The 27858-nt window shown below is 39.3% G+C and overlaps 1 protein-coding gene and 1 long non-coding RNA gene across 3 annotated transcripts in view; one reads left to right on the forward strand and one right to left on the reverse strand.

Moving 5' to 3' along the window:
* LOC139628050 (uncharacterized) overlaps positions 1-27858 on the forward strand; it is a 146864-nt gene that overhangs the window by 38917 nt on the left and 80089 nt on the right. For both annotated transcript variants that reach the window (XR_011692666.1, XR_011692667.1), the window contains exon 2: positions 6431-6528. This is a non-coding gene — a long non-coding RNA (uncharacterized lncRNA). The remainder of the gene's footprint in view (positions 1-6430; positions 6529-27858) is intronic.
* The window catches only part of lrrc4cb (leucine rich repeat containing 4C, genome duplicate b), a 41211-nt gene continuing 29635 nt past the window's right edge, over positions 16283-27858 (reverse strand). The window contains exon 2 of the mRNA XM_071489370.1: positions 16283-21231. Coding sequence (XP_071345471.1) covers positions 19309-21204 — 1896 coding nt within the window. The 5' untranslated portion in view covers positions 21205-21231 and the 3' untranslated portion in view covers positions 16283-19308. The remainder of the gene's footprint in view (positions 21232-27858) is intronic.

The following is a 27858-nucleotide window of genomic DNA, read 5'->3' on the forward strand; positions in this document are numbered from 1 at the left end:
TTACTCTTTAAAGTTAAGAAGAGCCTTGCAACCAAGCTTCTTCACTTAGAGAAATTAACGACTAAAAATGACAGCACACTGTGTGCCTTCTTGTTCCCTCTGAGGACCAGCCTACCTTTTCTTGTAGCAAATACTGATGACTGACAGTGATATACATGAGATGTCTCCATGGTCAGGTGCAGACATAAAGAACAACTGGTTTCCTTGTTCTAAAAAGAGAAACATGATTTATTACAACTGTAGAATCAAACACATCTAATAGTATGTATATGGTTTAATGTGTTTGGTGCAAAGTCACATTTATACCTTCAGTCAAGCAAATGTTTTCAGCTTTTATCAAATTATACTTTTGATGATTGAGGATCGCTCCAACAGAACAGTTTTCTAAAACTTTATGTAGCTATGTCAAGATAAAATGACAGAGAACAATGTTGAATTTGCACCCAGGATTTTTTTTTTTTGTATAGACCGCCCATGAGCCAGCGCTACATCCACAAATGTCCATGACTGAGTGAGTGACAGTTGAGTGAGCGATGAAGTTATACCATTGGTTGGCTGAGTGTTGGTGTTTTCTCATTGGCCGTTGCGCTTTCAAAACGATTTGACCCGGACAGTTTCTTATTTCCTCAAATGGTGACAGGGGGCTTTATTTACCGCAACAACAGAAGGTAACAGGTTTGTATTAGAGGCAGGTCTTTATTTCTAATTCCTTCAGTTTAATGCGCATAATTGGTTACTCCATTATTTTGGTTAAGATGCTGCATTTTGATCTGCTCCCTTTTTTCCCTGTTGAAGTTACTGCATTACTTGCTAATACAAACTCAGCAATTCCCTCTAGCGTTTGAATGGATAGAACGTGCTGCAGTAAGTGTAAAGCTTCATTTCCGGCTGCTGGTATTTCTGTTGTTTACATGCTATTCAGATCTGCTAGTTTCTTTAGCTCATTAGGTACCGATGGCTTCTCTCTTTCTCTCTTTCCCACTCTCCTGCCCTCTCTTGCTCAATGTGTTTAGTTATTCTGCTGCCTCATTTTAGTAATAATGGTAAGTAATACATGTACTTAATTTGCCACAATGGAGGCGAGGCTCAGTGAATTGGAAGCACGGCTCTGCTTCCGGGAAGCCAGTGTGGCTGGGTGATTGCACGTAACAAGAGCTATAGCCCCAAGCCCACATTTCATGCCACTGCTGTGCCAATAAAGTGTTGAAAATAGCCTGATTATATTGTTAAATTTATTAAATTCAAGCGGTAAAAATTTACGTTATGCTTAACTGGCATGCACATGATGTGACAGGCACCAGGAGTTCATCCTCCTCTGGTCTAAATACCCCTGCTTCTGCTGACTTATTTTTATCATCCATACACATCCAGTCCAGTCATATGCTAGGTTAAGTCTTGTTTCTCTTCCTCCCAGTTTGTGCACAACCTTGTGGGCCACATGAAAGCAGAGTTTAAAAAATACAGGACCCCTAAAAAAAAAAAAAAAAAAAAAAAAAATGATAAAAATAAAAAAATCAAAAACCCTTCTGAGGCTTCTTCAAAGTCAGGAGGCCACTCTGTGCAGAGCATGGTCATCTGTTCACCCTGGTTCAAACTTGCTGAATCACAGAAAAATTATTGCAGATACTTTAGTTCTAACTTTCACAGAGATAACATCTCTCCTGAGTTTACCTTGAAGATTTGAGCATTACAGGGAGTTTCAGTTTAGAGCGACATTTGTGCGGTTCTCCCTCAGTTTAGTTTTCACCTCCAGTTGGAGTCTAGCCACTTGGGAGGAAACTGTTCACTTCTAATCACTAAGGATTGTTTTTCATCCACAACCTTTTCAAGGTGCCCATTAAACATACATTAGGCACACTGCACACTTTTGCATCTTTAATGAACAATCTGCTTCAAAATTCTCCCCATTTCTTACTTATCCTTGTGTAAACATGGGGTGTTTTTTTTCCGACCAAACAGCTTGTTAATCATTCCCACAAACTTTTCTCATCCACACAATGTTCCCATCCTCCTACGTAAATGTCAACATCCACAGCCTGTGTATCTGCTCAGTGAATAAAAAACAGAGCAAAGCAACAACTATAAAAATCTATGTTCCATCTGCATTTGCATCATTTGCAGATGGCGAATGATGCAAATGTAGACTTTTACACTCATAACAGACACAAAAAACCCAAATATTTTTATGGATACTTTAAATTTTTTTTAATTCTACTTTTTTTGTTGTCCTTATGTTTTTTGTTGATTGAAATAGGCTGCAAAACATTACTAAAATTATAATGTAGTAGTGGTCATGCATTTGAAAATATAATCATTCTTTCTTTGTTTTCTTGCTTGAAGTTTCCTGAACAAGTTGAAGAGATCAGTGAAGATCTCCTCCACATGTTCAGAAGTATTGTATATTTTCAGTGGAGGGAGAAGTCACACTTCTCACATTATGATACACTGCAGTTTGCTCTCGGATTTGGTAGAAGCAGTGGGGGAACCGGGCAGTTATGAAGGAGGTGGTGATTGATTGTATTATTGTGTGTGTGTGTGTAGAATTACACCTCTGTAATATCCCTGAAGAGGGGTGGACCTCTGCTTATGTAGGAGGATCGCACAGGATATCCACTGCAGGATATCTCTGCTTATGGATGTGATGGTTAAACCACCGGAGGAAGGAATAGAGGGGATGAATTTTATTAAATGATAAAATTCTGATTTAAGACTTGATTATATTCTGGGTGCAAAAACAGGCAATTAAATGAGGGCGATAAAGCTGTGGTGTGATGGATGCACTGTTATTCTAGATATTATGTTTCTTAATTACAATACAGTAGATCTGCTGTAAAGTAGGAAGATAGGTGTATTTCAGTGTTTATTTTATTTTGTTTGATTTTGAATCTACATAAAAAGAATTGACAGCTACAATTATCAAACTGGAGAGCAGGTCACATTTTCAGTAGGGCATCAGTGTCTTGTGTTATGATTACCTCTACTGTAACATCCAGTACACCACCAAAGTGTTGGAAGGCAAGTGTTGCACTGTACACTTGCCTTGTCTTATATGGCAAAACAAGGAAAATTGTTGCTTTATCACAGTAAAGCAAAGAAAGACTTGGAGAAAAACCACAGAAAAATAAAATGGCAAATCTATTACTATTATCTATCTATCTATTAGAAACTGTCTCTTTATTCTGAAATTCTTCATCGGGGAAGCTTTTATCTTTTTCTTTACCCTTCAAATGTCTGCATGACAGAATAATAATGATCAGCTCGAGTAGTGTCTGCACAAGCATTTCAAGTGTACTTGTCAGTCACATGCAGGTGTTGCCACTTGAGTAGCCCTGGCTCTTATAAAACAGGATGCCTGTACTATACAAAGCCAGCACCTTGAATCTAATACTTAAATGTTCTTGTGTTTTAATTGCTGTATTGCCACAGTTTGCATATGTTCTGTTCTGCATAAAACCAAGCTTGGAATGTTTGTTATTTTAAGCCTTTATCTCACAAGGTATGTTGATCATTGTCACATCCCTCTTCAGGTGTTAATTATGTTCTTGCTTTAGGCATACACTATTAGTTGTGGCTCTTCCAAGTGAAAATGAGGGGACTTTTAACATAAGAGACTGTAGGTGATGAAGAATGATGAATGCCTTTATGGCCACTCGTGGCAGTGCCACAGATGGTGCACCTGCCACAAAGCAGGCTGCAAATTCAGCAACGAGTCAAGTGAAGTGCTTGTTAACTGGTTAAAACTGGCAGTATTATTTGCGTATGAGCTTTATGGAAACTGCAAAATGATGTGTAATTAATTCTGTGGAGAAATCTTTCATATTCTGCACTTCTAGTCTGTAACTTTCACGTACGCATAGGCATGAGAGACAAAGAGAAAATTCAGTTATGCTGAGAAACTAAGTGCTGGTCATATACAGTAAAAAATAAAACTAAGAATTGCCATAGCTGCAAACATGATTACTTTTTGATAGATATTATAACACAACACCAAACAGACAATATAAGATATGAAAGAAGTGCACGATTACCAACCTTTTAACAAGTCATGCTGTCAGCAATTGAAAATGTAAAATGCAGAACATAATAGTTATTGTCTGCAGTTTATCATCTCACTTGTAAACCCATCAGCAGTAAAAACGTGTCAGGTTGTTTTACCTATCATATACCCATCATATCATATCATTTCCCCACAGGGAAATTGCTTTGTTACAACTGCTCAACATAATTTATGAATAAAAATGCTACTAAACTAATATAAAAACTACAATAGAAATCGTAACAATACATGCATACACAGTAAGTAATTAGAAAAATGTACAAATGCAATGTGCAAGAAGTAAAAAAAGTGTGCAAAGTAGAATCACAGTATGGACAAAAGTGTAAAAATGGGAAGGACTGTAATTTAACAGTAAATTCACCGTAATGTGCAGGTAAACACAATGAAAAGTGTATGTGGGTCAACAGTAAATTAACAGTAGCATACCGAGCAGAACAGGGATAAATTGTATAACTGGATTACCACAGGGAGGAAGGACCTCCTGTGGCGTACTGTGGAGCACTTAGTCATTCTGAGTCTCTGGCTGAACGTGCTCTTCTGGCTAACCAGAGCACTGTGTAGAAGCTGAGAGACGTCCGTGATGAAGAGGAGTTTTGACAACATCCTCCTCTCTGCGACTACATGCAGAGGGTCCAGATCCACCCCAGGACTAAGCCAACCTTCTGAATCAGTTTGTTGAGTCTGTTGGTGTCTGCCACCCTCAGACTACTGCCCCAGGAGACCACAGAGTAGAAAGTGGCATTGGTCACGACAGACTCATAAAACATGCGCAGCATATATTGAGGAAGTCCGGTAAGGTGCTGGATGACTCAAAGAGCATGATTCTAGCAGCACCCCCTGACCTTTAGATACAGTTGAGCAGGTATATAATGACATTGTCCTCTTCGACATCCGGTTGATAGACAAACTGTAGGGGGTCCAGTGAAGGTTGACCAATGGATGGAAGGAATACATGAACTATGACAGATCGTGGGGTGGTACAGACCTTGAGCACCCATCGGCTGATGCCATCAGGACCAGCAGCCTTTGCTGAGTAAGTTCTATTCAGCAACTTCTCACCCGGTCAGCAAAGATGGTCGGTGGGTTGATGGTGTCATGTCTGTTAAGATTCTCTGTCATCCAGGTCATGGTATCTCTTAAAGCCTCAGGCAGTTGGACTTGCTTGAGTTTCTTGAAGACATTTTATCTTTCATCTGAAAGGCTTCTTCAGTTCTAGTTGGCTAGTGTTGGCTAGAGTTTCTGGCATTTAACTTCTTGTGGGTCGTTGTTGCTGAGTGGCAGTTGATCAAAGTGGTCATTGTCAGGTTGCGTGTTGAATCTATTGATGTCTTTGGTGACCTTGGTCTTGTTGTTGGGAAAGTCCACACAGACGTTGATGTACTCACTCACTCAGTCTGTACTCAGTCCATCTATGGCATAAGGAAAAACATCTCACTCAGTGACTCACTGCTTTCAGTCTCTCACTCAGACTGAAAGCAGTCATGCATAGTAGCGTATGTCTCATCAGACCACCACCTCACAGTCTTGATGGGGGCAGATTGATGAATGACCAGTGGTCTGTACTTAGGCTGAAGGTGGACCAGGTAGTGGTTGGCATTGGCATTTAGTAGGTCCATGGTTCTGTCTCCTCTAGTAGTTCAGTCCTAAAACTCAGTGAAAGTGGGGAAAGTCTTGTCCAGTATTATGTGGTTGCCGTCCCCAAAGCAAAGTAACTATGTGCCCCTTCATGTGTACACAATGTGAACAGTCAAGATAATTGTCTTATCAACGATGCCTTTCAATCCCCTGAATTCCGCCATCTTTTTTAGGAAAACGAGGAAAATTTACCAAGCACTTACGGAGAAAAACCTCAGGAGATAACTATGTCTCTACCCTTTGTGTCTGTGCTGATACAGATATGGATAGGAGCTTGGCCAACTAACCTTTCCAACCACAGAGGAATTATATATAAATTAGATTCTCACTGTGTACCTGCAGAACTCTGTATATTACCCATATTGGTTTCTCACTGGCCAGATCACAGGCTCTGGTACACATCCCGCAGATGATGAAAATTGGTTTTCACAAAGATCAGTGGCAGTTCCGTGGGACTCAAATCATACAGTTTCAGAAAATCATTTAGTTTTTTTTTGTGTCATTTTTTTTGTCCTTCAACACATGTTAGAAGCTTATATCCTCCGTCATGCTTGTCCATTTAGATTGTCCAGTGTTCTCAAACAATACACAGTAGCTTTAATTTTAATCAGTGTTTTCATTTTGTGTGCTCTTGTTAAAACCTTTTAATCCTGATCTGAAATCAACTGAGCCCAGAAAAGTGACTGACTCAAATAATTGATTCTTGCCTGATGTGTGTCATCCCATCTGTAATCATAGGAGCACACAGGAACACGGACCACATGGACCACGTCTCAGCTGTTTAATGGTTGAACTACCAAACATCCATCATGGCTGCCACTCTATCTATCAAAAAGGTAACAAGGAACACACACACACACTCACACTCACACACACAGGTCCCATTAATTACAATGCACCAGTGTGTGTGGACCAGCAGAGATGAACAAGACACATCTTTCAATTATACTTCCTCCCCATCCAGCATAGATGCACTTACTTCTCATGACTCAACAAGAAGTGCCAGAACTGAACTGGGAGTCTCTGAGTTATTTTGCGCTCACACAAGAGCTCATCTCTACCAGGCCACTTACCTGGTTACTTTCCCTCAGTGCTACATCATGATCATATCTGGGTATTAATGTCTTCATCTTTCATTATGTCTGCACTAATGTGATTTGGCTTCATGTATAGCACGTATTTTTCCCCAGTGACCCAGTAAGTAATAGAATATTACAGAAATTAGTTGCTGGTTGAGTGTGTGCGTGTTTGTGCGTGTGTCACAATGCAACAGTTTAATTCATGCACACAGTAAGCTCTTTTACCTGAATAGGCAAAACAGCCATGGAATCTGCACACAATACATAATATTAAAATATCTCTACTGCATTAACTTTGCAGTGTTAAGGGCATATTTGGATGCATTTGCACAAGTTATAAAAATCTCACAGGAAAACAGACCAACCCCATAAAAATTCTAATACACAAACCATTTACTCTCTCCAGTTGCATTCAAATATGTTTTGTAACAAATTTAGTGAATTACAGTACAGTTGTACTGAAGTTGATCACTGAATCTCAGCTTTGCATGTGCACTTGGCAGGAAACAAAACCACTAAGAAAGAAAGGGAGATGTAATTTCTGTGTATACAAATGTCAAAATGTCAAGGCATGTAATCCTTTCAAGAGGTGATGAGGTCTTTGGTTAGAGCTTGGCTTGACTCCAGACTCTCACACAAGAAAAGCGCTTACTCCAAGTTCTGGAGGTGAACACTGAGTTCTGATCCCACTTTCCTCTTCTCTCACTCTCACTCTCCTGTGCACTCACTCTCCTTCTCTCTCTCTGGCTTTGAAGGGATTATTTTGGTATCAGTACATATGGATTTACAGTAGTAGTGTACAGTATATCCTGAGTGGCATGCTCCATTTTATTTACAATGCCAGCACATTTTTACAGCATGTTTTCCATAGATACATGAAGACTGGGGTGGTGCATGTAAGAAAATAAGTCATATCACTACAAACCCTCTACCCATATGCATACATTTCCTCCTTGATAAGAGCTCCACTGCATTCACATAGATAGCGTCAAAACATTTTAAAAGCCTGGAGCTGTCAGAGAGAGACACCTTACATTAGCAGAGTTTTTGTACAGTAAGTGTGGTATTTATTCTGAAAACCAACCAGTTAGTAATTATTTGCTCTAAATTACAGTGGAATTAATTTAGTAATTGCTTAATATAAAGGATTAATAAATGATTAATTACTTGCGTTAGACTCTTCATGTGTTCAAGTGTTAGCATTGATAGCTATTTACTGAGAAGAAACAGTGCGAGTTCAGCATCAAACTTCATTCCTTTACTCACCTTTACTCAGAGGGCGTATTATAACCTCTTGTCTTATAAATGCAACAATGGCTGAAGCTCACCACCACCCGCTCTGGCAAAAAAAAAACAAAAAAAAAAACATGTTTGGCAGCAAAGAGAACTTAACAGCTATCTCCTTTAAGAATCTCAGAAATCTCTATCAAAACTAGAAGTGCAAGAAAATGGCACTCTCTTTGCTTTAAGGCATACAGGTGGGAGTGATTCAACACCCATATATTTTCATATGAACATTTAATCAAGAAAACCATTGTATTTTATTCCTCCACAGAAATCCCTGTAGTGCCCTATCTATTGCTTATATTGTAGGTTTTTATCTCACTACCCAGATTATTTGTAAAGGAGGTCAAAATGGCCCATTTTCATTTTTCATGTAATTTTGTTTTTTATGTTATTTATTGTAGTTTTGTAGTTTTTCATTCTTTCAAATACTTTGGAATTTTCCTCAAAGTGTTTTAAAATGAAACATAATCATTTCCTTTGTGTTTTTAACTTAGTTTTATTTTTTATCCATGATAAAAACTCTGCACTTGATATTCTATATATCCCTCCACTGATTCTTACAAAGTCTGTCCGACGTTTATCCTCGCGCCACTCATCTTGTCTTCTTCCACTTACAGCAGCTGTTGCTAGGGAACAGCTCATGGCTGCATTAGAATATTAATTTTTACATAAAAACGATATTCAATAGATGGTGAGTAGGCTATTAGATATAAGCTTCATCATAGAGTAGTTTAACTGAATGAATTGAATTTCAGTGTGTAGTGCAGGCATGAACATTTGCACCAGTTTATTAACTGTAATGTGAAAAACCTTAACAGGAATCCGTTACACTGCTTTCACTGGGAAATGTGGTGTGAATCCAGTGAGGTGCTTGGTATATATTTGATATATATACTGATGCCAGGCCCACTATATATCCACAAAAATACACGTTCAAATTCAGTTGTCTACATTCCCTTCACTCAGTACTCAGCTTGTGTTTAAGTTTGACATCAGTCATTTAAGTTTTTTATGTGACGCTAGATAAACCTGCTAAAAAGATGATTCAGCCCTGTTTCCTAACAACGCAGGAACACTCTGAAAATAATTTTTTTATCTTTGCAATATTTGACATTCACTGTGGCTTTATATCATCTTGTCTTGACTTCTGTTATCCCCTGTTCTCCATCCCACCTGCATAGCTGTAGATTGGGCAACACACACACATACACACCACATTACCACCATTCTGTGTCTGAACGTTAGCTGGCTCCTATCAGGTTTTGAATTGATTTTTGAGATTTTTACAGATTATTTTCAAGTCTCAACAAGGCAGAATGCGTGCTGAGATCTGCTTTCCTGATACATGTCCATGTACAGTATAGGTGATTCAGGTTTTGCCTTCAGGGCCAAATGACTGGAATGTCCTGCCAGAGGAGCTTGGAAAAAAAAACATCTTTAGAATCAGCCCTCACATTTTTCCAGATGTGCTTTAGAGAATATTATTAGAAATAATAATATTATTATTATTTGTATCATTTTCCTTTTGTGTTAGTTTTTTTCTTTTTTGGTAGCTATTTTTATTATTTTGATCTCGCTGCTTTTTATATGGAAATTTGTTGGGTCTTACTCAATGTCGTGTTGTTTCTAGTGAATCTTTCAAGAAAATTCCTACTTGGGCCACACATATTATGAATAATATTGAACAGTAACTTCAACAACTGGACTCCTGCTTTAAACACTGAAGCTACTGCAGATTTCATCTGTGCTGAGGAAGGATTGTGAGTCGGTGCTTCTATCATTCTTTTGCTAACCCTGCAAATGACCTATTGGTATACAGTTTACTGGACCAATTGTCTGGCATTTATCAAGTATCTAAGAGCAGAAATGCTGATCGATAATTCATCTTAGCTTTGCTGCCATAGTAACATAAACACCCGGGAGGATGCGGTGGGTGTTTACTGCTAGATTAGCACTCGTACATTAGAGTTGCCAGCGAGAAGAAGCAGTCTGTCATTTGAACGGCTGAACAGTCGGGTAGTTGTTTGCCAGCTCATCATAGCAAAGGAAATGGGCAGAGAACATTGCTGCCACTGTCAGGCGTTTGTGCCAACACAGGTAACCACCTGTTTAGCATAAGACACTTTTGGTGCATCTGAGCTCACAGCAGCTACCACAGTGGCAGCTGTCACACTCCTCTACCGGCTGTGTCAGACTCTTAAAACCACAAACATACAGTCCCAAGCATTTGCCCAAATACACGCCTAAGGCTGCAAACAATAATCACTCTTATCATTGATTAATCTGTCAATTAATCATCCATTCAGTAAAGTCATAAATGCTCATCACAGTTCATCCAGGCCCAAAGTGATGGCCTCACCCACAGTCCAAAACTCCAAAATATTAAGTTAACATTGATGCGAAACAGAGAAAAGCTGCTAGTTCACAGTTAAGAAGCTTGGGCTAGGAGAATAGTTTGATGTTTTTTTGGCTGGTGGTCAATCCACAGACCATTTCAGCACTCCACCTACATACACAACTGTTATATCTGCTCATAGAGCTCTCTTCCTCTGCAGCTTTTCCTATACGTCAAAGTAGCACTTTTATGACTGTGCCAGCGCTGCTTGTAGCTTTGCCAGACCTGCAGCACCAGCACAATGAGGCTTATTGAAGTATTAAATATAAAGGCCACTTGTTATGTGTTATGTGCTATGTGTTATGTTTAATCTGCCACTTGACAGTCTGACTCGTCTGCAGAACACAAGAGGTCCTGTCACAGTTTGTCCTCCACTGAATGTGTCACTCTTGTCTTGTGTAACTCGCTTCCTCGCAATTTAAAAACAAACAAAAAAAAAAAAACATGAAACCTTGAAGTTAAATGTAGAATAAACTTTACTACTGTAATATTAGAAAAGCAACAAGATATATGATGGATGTGGAGACAACAACAACAAAGGTAGAAGAATATCTCTGTTCTGAAATATTGAAATAAAAGTCTGTAAAAGTTGTCATATTTCCTTCCCTTCCTTTGGAATTCACTTTGTGCCTATCACTTAGAAAGTCCTAAATAAATAAGGATTTTTTTTTTCTTTTTTTTTTCTTTTTTTATCATCAGATGATGCTCGGCTTGTCAGATTTTGCCTGCTAGTGGTTCTGGTAGTAACAACCACAAGCAGATGTCTTCTTCAACCCCAAAGGGCAACATAGCCTGACATCAGCATCTTGTTTTTAAGTGCTCTCTCTCTCTCTCTAGCTCTCTCTCTCGCTCTCTCTCTCTCTCTCTCAAGAAGAGCCATTTCTGGAGCTGCAACACATATTGTAGATTTTCAGCCCACATGAGTCGAACAAGCATGTTGAGCGAGTATCACTTTTAGGCAGCAATGACGTGCCTCTGCTGCCGTTGCTAGTTTGCACAAAAACACTTTTGGATCATTTGTCTCCGCGCTGGTTGTCTCGGAGAATGTGGGACTTAGCACTTGTTTGGGTGCTGTCAAGACAACATGCAGCCATTTCTATAGCTTCATAAATACAGTGTGGCAACTGTCATAACACTGGTGATCTGCCCTTATAGGCCACATATTTTATGGTGCAATATTGGGATCTCTGTGGTTTTTACTCCATCACTCAGCAGTATGTGTGATAACACCCAGCTCATATTCAGCTGTAATACAACAAAACTATTAATGTTGCATAACAACTGTACATCTCAGACTCTCTGCTGTGACAGAAGCCTTTCAAGTTCGAACGCTGATACCTTTTTAATCAGGTTTTCCAGCTGTTTGCTTCTGTCTGATATTGTAATAAATTATCCATTAACCAGCATATTAATCAGACCAAATTTAAAAAAAAAAAAAAAAAAAAAAAAAAAAAGCATCTGATACCTTACACACACACACACACACACACAGAATGAGCATTAAGGCCATGTGAATGTATTCCTCTTCTTCATAAAATCATGAGACACTTGGCTCCTTCTCTTATCCCGTCTGTGCAGACAAACGTCTGTCGTTACTTTGGGCATAAAAGCTGCCAGAATTGACGGAGATGCCAAATTAAATTGAGAGGCAACTATCAGCGCCGTGAAACACAATTCTAGCCTTGGCCTACATCTGTTTCACAATGACTCTTTCTGATAGAATGGTGGCAACTTCAGTTCAGAATACAAACAGTAGATATTTTGTGAGTAAGGCAGTTATTCAAACTAATACTGATGAAGCTGGGTCTTATCTTATTCAAACACACTGCATTTCTCATGCTAGAAGCTATTTCACTAAACAAAGATTCCACTTTGGCAGCAAAGTTGATCAACTTCTTATTGCATTTTCTTATATATCTCTTTTTTATTAGATTACATATTAATCACAGTAAAAGGTCAGTATATTGCATTTCCTCTCATAAAATGGGATGCATATGCCCAAAAACTGAGCATTTTAAAGCATACTTAAAAAAAAAAACATCCTACTGGGCGACTCCTTTCCTCCAATTCCATAGTACTTCTTTCAAAAACTATATTTGTTTAACATTTCTACTTTATTGTATAAGTCATTGTGAAAAGAAAGAAGGGCTACAACAAGCACCAGGCCTCCAAGTCCGAGTACAACAAGATGATGTACTCGCATGTTTAGCCTCAGCTTTCAGTCTGTGCCTGCTACTGGTCGGCAGCCTCGCCCTCTTTCTCTCTGTCTACCTTTCATATGTGAAACAGGTGTTATTAGATGCTTGATTATAGACAACAGCAGTCAAGTGGGAAACCATCTGTTTCACAGCTTGCTGGTGGTCCGTTTAACCTGGCTGTCTTCTTAGAGCTAGACTCCCTGAACAGAGCTTTTCTTAAAGGGGACGTTTGCACTTGTAACCTGAAAGTCAGAGTACCTGGTTTCTGTGACACATCTGTTTTAAACCCCGAGAGTACAGTTTTATTTTAGAGTAAATATGATGTTACATATTTTGGCTGTTGTGGACCCCTCTTGACTACAGAATAATGAATTCTCCCCTCTTCCTCATGGCACCTTTAGTGCAATGTTCAAGCAACGTACCTGTGTTTGCTGCTTTAAGGGGTTTCACACTGACAGCCTGACAAGGTACTGCATGTGCAAGCACACAGAGCACCAGTTAGAATACCTCTCCATGATTCACTTTCTAGTGTTGTACAGTTCAGCCTCAGAGGAGTATAAGGTGCTGTGTGATATTTTAAGGTTTGATAAGCCTTCAGATTGTTTGTATTTAATAGTCTTTATTTAAATCATGGAGCAACATGCCTGCAATAATGCAGCACTCGATTTGTCGTACTACCTGTTTAGCAATGGCCTTATGACACATCACCTTACACAACATGCTCCTGAAGAATGCAGTGAAGCTTATTACTAACGCTGCTGCAAATTATTAGGAAGTTTAAACTGGCTTTTGTCATGATGAAAATGCTCCATCAGTATTAACCGGTAGTAGGTTCTTGCTGCAAAAAAAATCTTTCTAATTGCTTTCTTTCATTTAAAGAAATTAGAAATTTTCTGTTTAAATGTTGCTCCCTCCTTCCTAACAGATATTAATGACCTTCAGTCTTAGTCGGTTAATTTGTTACAGTGTGCACACAACATAAGGCAGCCTTCACACCGACTCTGCAGCAGGAAAGGCAGGCTCCCTTTCAATGAGACCACTGCTTTGCAACAGCCGGTGGTGCTGCTGATGGCTCGTATACATGTGTGAAAGTGTCCCCTCAGGTGGCATAGAAAATTACTGACTAATTGTTTAGAGATGTACAATCCTGCCTCAAGGAAAATAGAGCCAACGTGAAAGCAGAACTTCAAAGAAGGAAAATCTCATTCAGAATCACATTGATGTTGTAAAATCCAGGCTCGTTCAACAGGGCATTGCATGGTTTACTCCATTTGTCTCAATAACCAAATATTGATGAGTTAATGTCTCTGTTTTTATCAGCTTTCAAGTGGAACCATTTCCCTCTAGTCTCAGCTCAAGTAGAATGGACAGGAAGGGCTAATGGCGTAGATGTTCATCGGACAGCAGAGATTACAGCTAAAAAGATGGACAGATGACGTTACAGGAACATGTGAATATCAGTGTGAAGGTTTCAAATTCTAATAAGTGCTGGGATACAAATGTTATTATATATTAGAATATAATTAGTAAATCTATAGAACACCTTCCACTTTTTCATAAAGACAGATTAAATGCACAATATGTAATTTACTGTGGCTATGAGTCCCTGAAGTAGTGTGGGATTGTGGGAGTTGTTGCTGTTATTGTAGTCTACTCCTGGTTAGGATTCTTTCAGTGTCAGTCATTCAGGAAGTTTTACCAAGGAGCTGGATTATCTGCGGAGGGCTCCTCCTCTGCAGAACAAACGGACCCAGTGATCACATCCGGTAAAAGCAGAGAATAAAGCAGTTGCTCGTTAAAAATCACCATTTCTCCAATGCTATTTTGGTGCACACAAGAAGTGTTGGAGGGGCTGTGAGCTGAGCTGCTGCTAAAGTTCCCCAGTTTGTTTCTCTGATTAACTTAAGATCCAGATGTTCAGGAGGTTTTTACCTGGAGCTGTATTGCTCTCCTCCTCCTCCAAAACAAACAGACCTGTTGACTAAAATCCTTCATTCAGTTAAAATATATCATTTTTAGACATTTTAATGCAAATAAGTTACATGTTATACCTTTTAAAGATAGCCTGAAAAACTTGAGTTACAAAGGCTAGTGGAATGATGGTTAGTCAGGGTGTGATGTTTTTGTATAAGTAGACTCGCTGTCATATTTCAGATTTTTTTTGTTTTGTTTACCTGTTCCCTGTACTGTCATGCTAATACTGATGCAGCCTCTTTTGTTGTTTTGTTGTATGCTCTTTGTCTGAATGCCCCTTTTTTCCTTTTATCCGGTTGAAAAAGTCCACTGCAGGCGGCTGTGTGCGTTACTCTCTGTGTGTTGTTGTGCATTTATGTGCTGTATGATCGTCTAACATCCAAGGCTTGACTATTGAGGAAAAAAAAAAAAAAAAAAGAAACCACAAAACTCAGAACATCCTCGAAGCAAACGACCATACTGTCTGTTTTCTGGTTGTTTTTTTGTGTTTTTCTCAGTATAGTTTGTGACTGCAGTGCAGTTCAGCAGCTGATTCTCAAGTCACAGATAACCTGCACTTCACACCTGCACATGAATGCACCACACACAGCCTCACAGACCCAGAGGCACAGCCTGGATTTTTTATTTGTTCCTTTCTTCCCTCCTTATTAGATGATGTTAAGTCAAGTGTACTGAAAAATAAAGACACGTGAAATAACGTTCACATCCAATTCTAAACCCACACTGATCCCACGGAAAATATATGAATATCTGATTCGGCGCTTGTGAAAAAAACTTCCATTTCCCACATATAGTGTACAGTACACACTATAACTGCCTGGAAATTAATGAGATTACTGTTCAGTTTTTGAATAGGATCTGGCATAATTTCATTGAGGCTAAAAGTGTCAACTCCTGAATAAATTGATCATTTAGGGAACAAATTTATGATCTCCTTGTTGAAATAGCATTTGAGACTGACTGTACATACCAAATAACTGTCTGCACCAGTTGCTTCATGCCATTTTGTCGGGCCGCTACCAAGCACTCTGTGAATGAAATGAAGTAATCCCAAAGGCAGTTGTGCTGTTTGGCTAGTGGGGATACCATAATGAAAAGCAGTATCTTTACTGAATAGTTGTAATGTTTTATACAAATATCATGATAGTTTCCAGCTTAATTGATTCAATATTAAATACATTTTGAGCTTTGCCACTGAGGGTGGAGTAGCCTTGTGTTTTTATATCTGTAACAATGTTCTCCAAGGGTCTATAAGATCCTTTGTTCATCATTTTGAGTCAGCAGAGAGAGCAGGAATAGCCTATTGTGCTATTGGTTATGAAATTCTCAGATTTGCCCGCATGAATTGAACGATTCTGTCAGACAGATGGAGTGATTGAAATTGGATAAAAGAATCCGACTCCCAATGTATAATAAGAAAAGATGGCTTCCTTTTCCATCTCAGAGAGATCCACTTCCCTCCTCTGACCTCATAAAATAAGCTACAGTACATTTCCTCACAGCACATTCTTCTCATTTCAGCATTCTGGGAGCTGCTTAGTAATCCTTTTTGTTTGAATATTTCTATACATGTGTTCGTGTGCAAACGGGACAAAAATGCCAAAAATGGTGACATCGTCTGTGAATAATACATTCCATGAAATCTATTGGAAAAAAAAAGAATTGCAATTTTTATTTGTATTCATGTACAGTATGAACTACAATCTCAGGTATCAATAATTGAACATCATCCTCAGAGAAATTAGTTGGACTCCTTACAAGCACAGTCTCTTGTTTGTTTTTTTTCTTCTTTTTGTTTTGCTTTTTTGTCTTTTTTTAACAATTGAAGCACATGTAAAATTATGATCTGAAGTTTTTTTTTTGCATTATGTTTTTGAAAATATTTTTTTTTCTTTTTTTGTAGAAATTTAACCATTTGATGATTATTCTCTCCAAAAATGAGAGAGAATATTCCCACATACAGTAACCCTCCCCATACATAGACAGTTGGCAGAATAACACACAAGATTTTGATCACCTTGGCTTAGGATTTTGCACAAAAATCAAGCTCACTCTGCTGGTATTTCAAGTCCAACATTCTGCACGTCAGTCTTAATTTCATTCGGGCATTCAAATATCTCTTCACATAAAACCACCTTGCTCTAGTAAATACCAATACAGAGATATCCCATTCATTCTAAAGAACTCACAAGCCTCATTTCCAAATATATATATATATATATATATTTATATATATATGAAAAATCTCACCTTTTTTTTCACTGTAGCCAGCGTCAACATTGAATCATTAAGCCACCAAAAGCATTGAAAAGGAATTGAGCATTGAAAAAGAAAACAGTGGAAAGGGAAAGAATGGTTCACTCATTGACTGTAGTTATTGTTGCCAATCATAGTCCTGAATGAGAGCCTGATGGAGAATGAGCTTCAGTTTCACCTGTCTCTACCTCAACAGAGGTGCCCAGTCTTTTAATGTAAATTTTGCTTCCGCCATCTTTGTTCACCATTCCACCATTATGGTAGAAAATTAAAGAATACATTTTGGAGAATGACTGATGAGAAGCGTATGATTTCGTGAGTGACAGTGCTTTATTATGTTCATACTATAAGCTGTGGTAGCTGTCTTCACAGAGCTGAAAATCAATAAGGCAAGTCAAACTGCGGGACAGTTAAATTGTTCAGTTTTTCACATTGTGCGGTGATTTATTTCATTTACGTAACTGAAACTGGGCATGGCTCTGCAAAGGTGACATCATGTGCGGGTCAAATCCCATCCACCCCATCTGTAAATTCACATTTCATTATGCCGGTTTTGTCTGTAATTAGTCGCATTTGTGGAATTGCCAGGGGAAAATATGCTTAAAAAAAAAAATAAATGCTTAAAATATGCTTGTTGCACTGACACCAAAGTGAAAGGCATACCTACTTCTTTTTACTTTCTGCACAAGGTCACTGTTTCCTTGGCAACAGTCTGATGGCTAGTTTTGCCTCCTTATTCCTTATCTATTTTTCACTCCTCTTCCTTCATATCTGCAATATCTCTGTTTGAAGACCCCTCATGACCGTTGTGTGTCTGCCCCACCCCCACCCCCCTCTCCCACATCCCCCACCCCACCCACTGTTCTTCACTTTTTATCCCTTCCTCCCCTTCCTTAAGCCTTGCTCTTTGAAAGACTAAATGAAAAAGCAAAGCGTAAACAGACTACAGGAGAGACAATGTTTTGATGGTCTATAAATGATGCAACATCAAAGTGTGTGTGTTTTTCTCTGACAGAAATGAGACTGAGCAGGGGTCGCTTCAATATCAAAGGCCTCTACCCCCTGTTAGATGTTGGGCACAGGGAGAGTGGAAAAGTCTCATGCTGTTTTGTTATCAGCTTTCCTCTGTTAGTCTGCAAATGAACTGCTGATACAGATTAATGAGCTATAACCCATCTCCCCTTATTTTGTTGCAGGTTCCTAGCTGCTTCACTGACTATGTTAGCCCCGTCTGTGTTAGTCTGACAGGGTCACACTACATTACAAAACAGCCTCATTTGCCTCTTTATCTGTACTAACAGATGGACTATCAGCGCCCAGGCTCGTGTGACCCTGGGGTGATGGCAAGGTAACGCGACACTGAGTGGACGTAGATCATTACTGGGTTAACAGAAAGGCTACAGACCGCAGCCTTATGCTCCCCTTCATTTTCCCAAGCAATATTCTGCCGTCGTACAGCACATGCCGGCGGATAAAGCGAGACAAATGAGACATGGCGAGGGGTGAGGAACGTGCCTGAGCTAAGTGACAGAGAGACAATCAAAGAAGCAAGAGGACATGGAGAAAAGGAGAGTGGGGAGAAAGCAAAATGAGGGTAGACAGGGAAGATGGAGAATTCGCAGATGGAACAAGAGAGGGGGAGAAAAAGGAAATAATTAGTAAAGGTGGAAGTGCAAAGCAAAGGTAGGAGGAGGAGTGGGAGCAAGAACTTAATCTTAATTAAAGTGAAGGATGTATGTCTGTTGTTTGGGAGCCACAGGGGGAATGCACATTTACTCATTTGGCTGCTTTGCTCCTCAGGCATGCTGGCTTCACTGTGATATCATCCAGAGTTGTGCCATTAAAAGATCTCATTTTGTGTTGAGTGACAGCTAGAATATGATGGCAATGAAAATAAACCCATTTTATGTTTTGTCTCATAAACCTCTGCCAAATTGGACAAGGGTTACTTAACAACTAGCAAATAAATGCTTCTAAATACTGAAGCAACGTCCTTCTACAAGACATATTATTATTAGGTAAAATCAAAGTACTAAATTAATGGCACTGAATTAATTTTAGTATAAGGCCAATTTCTAAAGTGGGTTTAACATGAGAAGCATTTGATACATTCCATATTCACTTTTAGTAAACCATTCTTTCCCTTGTGCATTATTACACAGAGAAATAAAATGAGCTAAAAAGCTATCACAAATTTTTTTTTCTTCATTTAGCCACTAGACATACTTTTAATAAATAATCTTTGTTTTTGTAAAGACACTTGTTAAAGTATCATATGTCGTCCCTTTGCCAAATGCTGATTTATCGCCGTTATCGACATCAACTCTGTTGAGTCAATGTCATTTTGATTTCTTTTATCTTCATGTTTTGGTCCATTGTACTCCAAGTATGAAACTGCTGATACTGAATATTAAGTCAAATTCAAGATCAGATTTGGGTCTCTTGTACATTGTCTTTTGAGCAGGCTTGAATCAGTAAAGGTTCCTGTGTGGCTGAGCTGTGTATGGTACTGAGCATAGGAGGGTGGTGGTAAGTGCTCTTGTAGGTGTTGTAGTGGTTGTAGTGCTCCAGAGGGGGCAGCGATAGGTGTCTCTCCATGGCAGCGACACCTGCAAGGTCTTCTTCAACAGTAATGACCTCCATAGAGGAGGCAGGACCATCAGGATCCTGCTGGTTATGCTGTTTCCTCATCTTGTAGAAAATAACCAGCAGAACAGCAGCCATAAGCGTGATCGCAACGAAGCAGCCAATTATAATCTTGGTGGTTTTCATCACTTCATCCAGGCCATTGAGGGCTCCCTCTCCATCCAGATCAAGAACTGGAATGGTGTAAGTCCGCTCTGTGGTCCTCGTTGAAACAGGAGTACCTTTCGTTGTTGAGGATGACACCCAGCCAAATGGGGGAAGTGGCGTTTGGCTATCCTCCCCCGGGGTCTCAATGGTCTCCACGGTGACTGTGGTAAAATAGGTCACCCCACTGTTTTCCACAGAAGTGACATTAAGCACAGCAGAGGCAGAAATGTTGCCTGCTGTGTTGCTAACCATACAGGTGTAAGTTCCAGTGTCCTGCATTGTGACGCTAGTAAAGTTCAGTGTCCCGTCATTGAGTACAGACAAACGCACCTTGTAAGCCCCATGTGTCACCAGGGAGCCATTTGGTGTAAGCCAGCTGATGGATGTCAGTGAGCTTGTACGGCATTTAAGCTCTGCACCCATGCCTTCTGTCACATTCAAGTCACTGGGTGGCTCCACAATGACAGGAACATCACACTGGAAGTAGCTGTGATCCAATTCCCCGATGTAGCGACCTTTAAAAACTGTAGGAGTATGGCAACGGGCACAGCAGCTGGTATTGGCAGGCACTGTTTCCTTCAGCCACCAGCTGAGCCACAAGATATCACAGTTGCAGTTCCAGGGGTTGTGATGGAGGTGGACCCGCTCTAAGCGATGCAACGGTGTGAAGAGGTCATGTGGTAGAAAGGTAAGGTTGTTGTGAGCCAGGTTGAGTTCCACCAGTGACTGAAGGTCATCAAAGGAATTCCTCTCAATAGTTTGGATCTGGGCATGCATCATCCACAGCTTCTGGAGGTTCACCAAACCTGTAAATGAGCTAGGCTTGATAACAGAGAGCTGGTTTCCTGACATTTCTAGCTCTTCAAGCCTGACCAAAGGTAAGATGTTGGGTATCTCCTTTAGGTTGCACATTCCCAGGTTCAGGTAACGCAGGTTGCTCAAGTCCTTGAAGGCTCCGTCAGAAATATAGGAGAGACGTTTGAGCTCACCTAGATCTAGCCTTCGAAGTGAGGGAACCCGGTTGAAGGCATAAGATGGTATACTTTCGATGGGGTTGTTACGTAGCCATAATTCCTTCAGCTTGGACAAGTACTCAAATGCTCCATTGGGGATTGTCGTGAGCCGATTATCAAAGAGCTCCAAGGTGTTAAGACTGGCCAGCCCATTGAAGGCGCCAATTTCAATGCTGCGGATGTGGTTCTTGCTCAGCTGCAGGATCTCCAGATGGCGCAGATGTTTAAAACTGTCCACCTTAATAACCTGGATGAGGTTGTCCTGGAGGTTCAGATAGCGAGTGTTGGTGGAAATGCCATCTGGGACATCCCGTAGACTGCGGCGGGTGCATATGACTTTGCTGAACTGGTTACTGCATGAGCAGACAGAAGGACAGGTCTGAGCGCGAACCAGCCCAGCCACCACCAGGATCTGAAGGGCCAAAAGAAGCACAAAGAGGGGGTTGGACAGCGCCCCCTTCAGCCTACGACCTCTCATTGTCTGGCGCTGGAGGGAGGAGATCATTGTGTTCAGCATTCATAGTTCATCTGCTGTGTGTGTTCTCTGCAACAAGAAGAAAAAGAAAGAATAATATTTAGTAACCACATAAAGTAGAAGGGGGTACATTGTAGATGTTATAATTATCATTGGCTTAATACCAGATCTTTTCTAGTGCTGAATTGATTTGTTGGCAGGAAATTTAACTGACAAGAACATTTGCTTTTTCAGCATCTCAAATGTGAACAGTTGCTGCTTTTGTATGTTTTATATGATTGTAAAATTAATGTCTTTGGGATTTGTACTGTTGGTCAGATGAAACAAACTATTTAAAGATGTAACTTGGAGCTAATCAACAGATTAATTGATGGTGAAAATAATCATTACTTGTAGCCCTAATCTATTTATACAGTACAATGTGCATAGAATGACAAATGAACAAGAGCAAGATGAATTAAAAGCTTCAATTAATTGTCAACATCGCCCATCTGTGGAATATAACAAGCTTTTTGTTAGCTCCCTAACCCTGGATTGCCCCAGATTTCCAGACTTCACAGAGGCTGATATATCTACACTGGAGACCGAAAATGAAAAATGAGAACTTAGCAACTGTCTCCCACTCAAGAAGGACCTGTGAATTTCTTGTAAGCCCTTTACTCATTGAAATCCTAAGCCTGCAATTATTTAATACAGAAAGCCTTAGACATGAAAATCTTAAAAGAAATAGTACAATCTGTTGATGTCCCTGGGACCCTTTTTTTCAGGACAAGACATGGCACTGACACCAAAACATCACACTCAGTGAATGTGGCTCTGCATTGTCACAAACAAGTACTGTTGAGTGCCAGTGAGGAATTTGTACAAAATATCAGTGTCAGTGCTTTATAATGTGCTATGGCTCATAACTTGATGTAAAACAAAAATATATGAACAAAGTTATTGATAAATGCTATTCAGTGAGAAACAGTGAGGCTTGCTTTTCAGTATTTCAACATTTTTGATAAAATATTCTATAGCCTGTTTCTTGCCTTTGGATGTGTTTTATGTAATTTATTTCCTGTGGTTTCTAAAACAGCATTTTTCATTGATTCATGATTAATGCCTTTTTTATTCACAGCACTACTGCAGTGCTGTTTACTTTTCCATTACAATCCAATTTATTGTCACATCAAAATCCCCGACAAATAGTGTGAATCAAGAGTGTGGAGAAGCCTGATATTGTCCTCGCATAACTATAGCAGAATGTGTTATCTCCCAAATCAAGTGACTAACAAGAAACTTGTTACTCTGTTAGATTAGATTAAATTAGATTAGATTAGACCATTCAGTCAAAGTGCCTAAGAATATGCCTGAGTGTGCTCAAGACCAAAATAGACCAAGACATTCATACACATGCAGTACAGCCTGCACCTCCTACTTCCACAAAGCAGTGTTGGTGTTGCTATCATGGTATATTATCATCTGTCCACAAAGAGGGTAACCTACACATAAATCAATACATATCATATAGTAAACATTACATATGGTGTAAAATTATAAAATGTGACAGCATTGTGTCAAGCTGTTGCCAAAAGCAAAGCACTCTTGCCTAGTGCAAAAAACATTAACCTTCCCTACTGGATCCTTAGGTTTATGTGTTCTCCTTGTCTCTTCCCAGCTCTTCCAACTCAGCTTATCTGTTAATCATCTCTTCCAGTCAACTCATGAGCAAGAAGGAACGAGTGTATTGTGACAGGTGTTTTCTAAACTGTGAAAATTGTTAACTGTGGTGGAAATGTTCTCCTGTGAGGATGAATGGCTGACTTAATCACTAGAAATGAGTCTAACTGTGGCTTGGTTTTTTTGCACCAGCCAGGCTGCCACGCCAGTCGTGCTGTAGAGAGGCTGCTGCTAGACAAGCCTCTGCTGGGGAATCAGATGGAATGAGGCCTCCCGCTGGCAGGAGCTCATTTCATCTGGCTGGAATTACAACAACCCTGTGCCGCCACCTAAGAGAAGAAAATGTCAGACATGACAAACTCAGTGATAGAGATTATCAGCTGTCAATAAAACACCTCCTCTTGCGTTTCCGCTAGAATACTTAAGGAAAAATAGTGATTTTGTGTTGATCTACCACTCAGGGTGATTGTATCTCTGGCTACATGCCTTATTCATAAAATATTTTATCTGAATACATTTTATCAGCATAGAATGACTCAGTACATAAAGTGATGCCACATATATTGCAGTATAAAAAAAAAAGTTCACTTCAAAAATCCCTCTTCCCTTTGTTGGTGCAACACTGTGTGGATTAATTTCATCTAGCCACACTCAACATGTATTGAGAGCCACTGAAAGCAGTAGCTGCTTACATCTAAAATCCTGCCAGTAACATAAAAACACACCCACCCTTACTTTTCTGCTTCTGCACCAGCAGCTACTGGCATTATGTCTGACACCACTGTGATTTGCCAAATTCATTTGTTATAATGAGTTTGTTGGAAAAGTGCTAGGGTAACATATGTCTCAATCAGGGTGCACACAGCAAGGAGACTGTAATATAAAGCAGAGTATTTGAGAGCATCAGAGCACTTAAATTGCAATGTCGGATGATTATAGTCTGTCGCTGTTGTGCACTGCGAGCAACCACATTCTACTCCAGCTAGCAAAATGTGTTAGCGTGGACATTCCCACCCTCTAGGGAAGCAAGCTTGGCTGTTTACAATGCAAAGACCTAAATAACTGAGTATCTACTGTTCAAGAAATGAAGTAACACCTTATGTACAAAAAAAAGGTTCTCTGTGGTATAAATATGAGAAGAAATATGTTAAAACTGCTCCACACAAGTTAAACTGAGGAAGATAATACATGTATGAAATGTTACATATTGAACAACTTGCTTTTCAGTTACAGTTTGATTTTGATATTTGTCTTAACTTGTAGGCATATTTAGCATTTCCCCTCAGAGTTCTAAGGGGGATTTGTTTGATGTACTAAAGGATTACTCCAACGAAGCCACAAAAAAGTAAACATCTGACTTTATAACATGTTCACCAGAAAGCGTGCTATGGTTCCCAGTCCTTTTTTCTTACATTCCCAAAGAGAACAGTTTGTCATATTCCTATATGAAAGGAAAAAAACATAATAACTAAAGTCACTGACATTCATCACATTATTTATTGTAATATTTGGGGTAAGAAAAATAATCAAAACAAAGGCTGTATCACATTCATTATGAATAACTTATCACAACCACTTGAAGTTGATCTAGTAAATGTGAGTGGGTAAAATATGAAGTGATATGAAATCTGGCTACTCTCACATCATGACAGAGAAAGCAGCCTGTGGCTGAAGGCTGTCTGATGAACTGAATGTCATCTCGCTAATTCATTCAACACATTTCTGATTCATTGCATTTGCATACGTTTGTTGTGTGTCTTGTTTTAACCTTGCTTGTGCTGATGTAACCTCACAGGCCATCTGCGTCTTACAAGGCCTGTGTACAATGTGCCTAAGAGATACATGGATAACAGTTTTTTTTTGTGTCAGTGTCATATCTCAAGTAGTAATAAATAGCTTAGCATATGTACTGTATATAGGAACTGAAGCCACCTAACAAACAACACAGCATAGTACATTAAAGCATAAGGTACTACTGTATTGGTGGCATCTACTTATTCCCACTGAAGTTGTAAATCTTTATGATCCCAGATCAGTTATTTCTTTTCTCCCTTCTCCCCCCATCAACAACAGGCAACAGTATTTTTTGAGCAAAATACAGTAAAGTTTGAGCAAACATCACTCACACAATAGTGGATTTTCTGGCGCCATGTAGTCAATACTATTTATAGCACCAAGTCAATTGTTGGTTCAATCTTTAAGGAATTTTCTTTGACAAAAAAAAGAGATAATCATAAAATAATAATAAAAACAAAGAATAATAAAAACAAAATGGATTTAATGTTTCAGTCAATTTTTAAAAGCAAGAATGCCAAACACTCTCTGGTTCCAGCTCTCCAGACTTCATAAAACTGCAGCATTTCTATAACCTTTAATACAATGTGTACAATGCTTCAAAAGCCTGCACCTGTGTGTAGTTTTATTTCTGGAGTGTTAATGTGCTGTTTAGCTATTAACACGTTATTAGCCTTCATTTATGCAAACAGCTAAACAATAATCATTTCATTTGTTAAGTTGTTTTGATTTCATCATTGAGACCATTTGTTTGTGTTGCTCCATATTGTCGAAGTGATGACTAGATTTTTAAATCCAACATCATGTGAAAAAAAAAAGGAAAAAAAGAAAAAGAACTCCACCTCTTTGCTGCAGTGTGTGTGCATGTTTGCATGCTTCTATGCATAAGCCTTGCACTAAGCGCCGTCATAACTAGCGGCCACCACTCCTGCTGTCTCAATCTGACGTGCAAACCGAGAGTGCTTCGCTCTTCAGCTCTGCTCCACCTGAAAAAATAACGGCAATTCCCCTCCCCCACCTTGGCTTCAATACTCAGAGTGCTGGTGTTAGGGAAATAAATCTAGGAGACTGTTGGGCGCTGCTGACTTATCAGCCAAACTCTATTCTTTTAACAGGAACAGAAGTGATGGCCCTTTCGTTGACCCGATGAGTCTCAGAACAGCAAAAATGAAGTGTATTTTCTTGAACATTTTTCATTCTCTTGGGATGGTGTTATCTAACAAATGTTTTTTTAATGTTATCCATGGCTTGCTGCAGCCCATTTTAAACTCTGCCTATGCCTGTAACCAGGGGAAGTTCAGGTTGTTTAGAGTACAGACCTTACTGCAGCCGTCATATGCACTGTAATGCTTGGTATATTGTCATGTTTGCAGAGGTTGTGGTATAATAATATCTGTCAGTTCCTATAGTTGTTAACACTCAATATATATTTTAATTTGCCTCTTGCAGCTGGTTCGGTTGGGCCAGTTGTTTTAGGAGAGGAGCTTTGAAAGAAAGGACTTTTTGCACTAGTCACATTTAGTGAGTGTTTTAAACACAGTGTGTTGGCAGTGCAGCCTCCCCTTGGTGAAAAGAATTGCAGCTGCAATACATTGAAGTCTAGATCACACACAAAAAGAAAAAATGATGCAAACTACATTTTGGTTTTTATTTATTTCCTTTCCTAATATTACTTTGCAGTATGCCCAAAAAGGAATAGAGAAATCATGATTTCAGCTTTGAAACCAAAATGAAACCAAATCATTTCTGTGGCTTCAATCTGATTCATTCAAAGTACGACTGACAGCAGCCACAATATTTCATTTTCAAGGTAATGAAAGTAAGATGAGCAAGTACAACTGTGTGGAGCTACAACATTTCATTTTCAGTGGAGTCAAGGTAACATCATCCTGATTGCACATGAGATACAATCTGTGAAACATTCTATATTCAATGTCTTGTTGAAAGACAATTTAGCATCAATGATTTGGCTGAAGACACAGAATGGGGGGGAAAGAAACGTGTAAGCGAGGTCATACGCTCAAGTGTTTTGGCTCAACTGTTTTGGCTCAACTGTTTTGGCTCAACTGTTTTGAGATAATATTCTTCAAGGGTGTGGGTGAAGAGGTGGAGTGGGTTTCACCTATACTGCAGCGACCTTCCAGATTTAGCAAGGCTCACCAAAAGTGTTTACACAGTTGCTCACACTTGATGGCAAGAGCCAAAACGTGTTTTAATTCTATGGACTACATCTTAAGCAATTCTTGAATAGAACAGTGTAATTGGATTTTCTAAATGCTTTCATGTAAAAGCTTCATTGGTTCCTTTAATTTTAAAGCTCCATTAATTGATTTTTGCACACTAGGGGGCACAAAAACATGAAAACAAGCTGAATGATACATTAACTCAACCAATCAGCAAATGTGAAGGCCATAAAATTCTAAACAATGAGCTAAAACAGACTAAAAGGCTTTGTGGAACAACAGGGTTGGCTGACATTACACCACGATTTCAACACTACAAGCAACCCCTTTCATTTCACACAATAGTGAGTAATTTCATTTAATGTTAACATTAAAGAAAATAACATTAGGGTCGATGCAAAACAAAGTTATAAATAGAAAACCAGTCCATTTACCACACTCACTGATCCTGTGCAGATTCACGGGGTGCTAGAGTCTACCCGCCTCAATGTATAGGGAAAATATTCCTGGTAATTTATCACCAAACTTGTTACCATAGCTCTGCTGAATGTGAGGCAAGTAAAGGTTTATGTCTACTCCGACCAACAAAAGATAACAGGCGGTAATTTAGGTCTCTTCATCATGATATGATGAGGAAAGAGGTGCTACAGCTGACCCTCTGACCCGAGCTTAGTGACTGCCATCCCCTCGGGGCAGGAGGGCTCCCAGATGGCACGGTCATATTATTGAAAATCATCATGATTTCTGATCACCAGGCTCATTTTCTCCAGCCTGTGATGGAACGAGATTAAATTAAAATAAAGGCAAAATTGAGAGCAATCAGACTGCCATCTGGAATTATGGTCAGACACACAATCGCTGTGAGGACAAAAACCTATAGACACATTTTAATTTGCTGTCAGGCTGTATGCGATGGTATTATGTCTGAAAACAGTGCAGATGACATTTTTAATCAATCTATTGTTTCTAATGAGAAATGTCATATTATTATCAGCTATCCAGCCACTTTGTCCTACAGACTGATAATTGCAGTCTTGGCTAGTGATAGTGCTGTTTC

The sequence above is a fragment of the Trachinotus anak genome, unplaced genomic scaffold (assembly GCF_046630095.1).
Source record: "Trachinotus anak isolate AG129_WGS33_773 ecotype Australia unplaced genomic scaffold, CSIRO_AGI_Tana_v1 ptg000011l, whole genome shotgun sequence".
NCBI classification, from domain to species: Eukaryota; Metazoa; Chordata; class Actinopteri; order Carangiformes; family Carangidae; genus Trachinotus; species Trachinotus anak.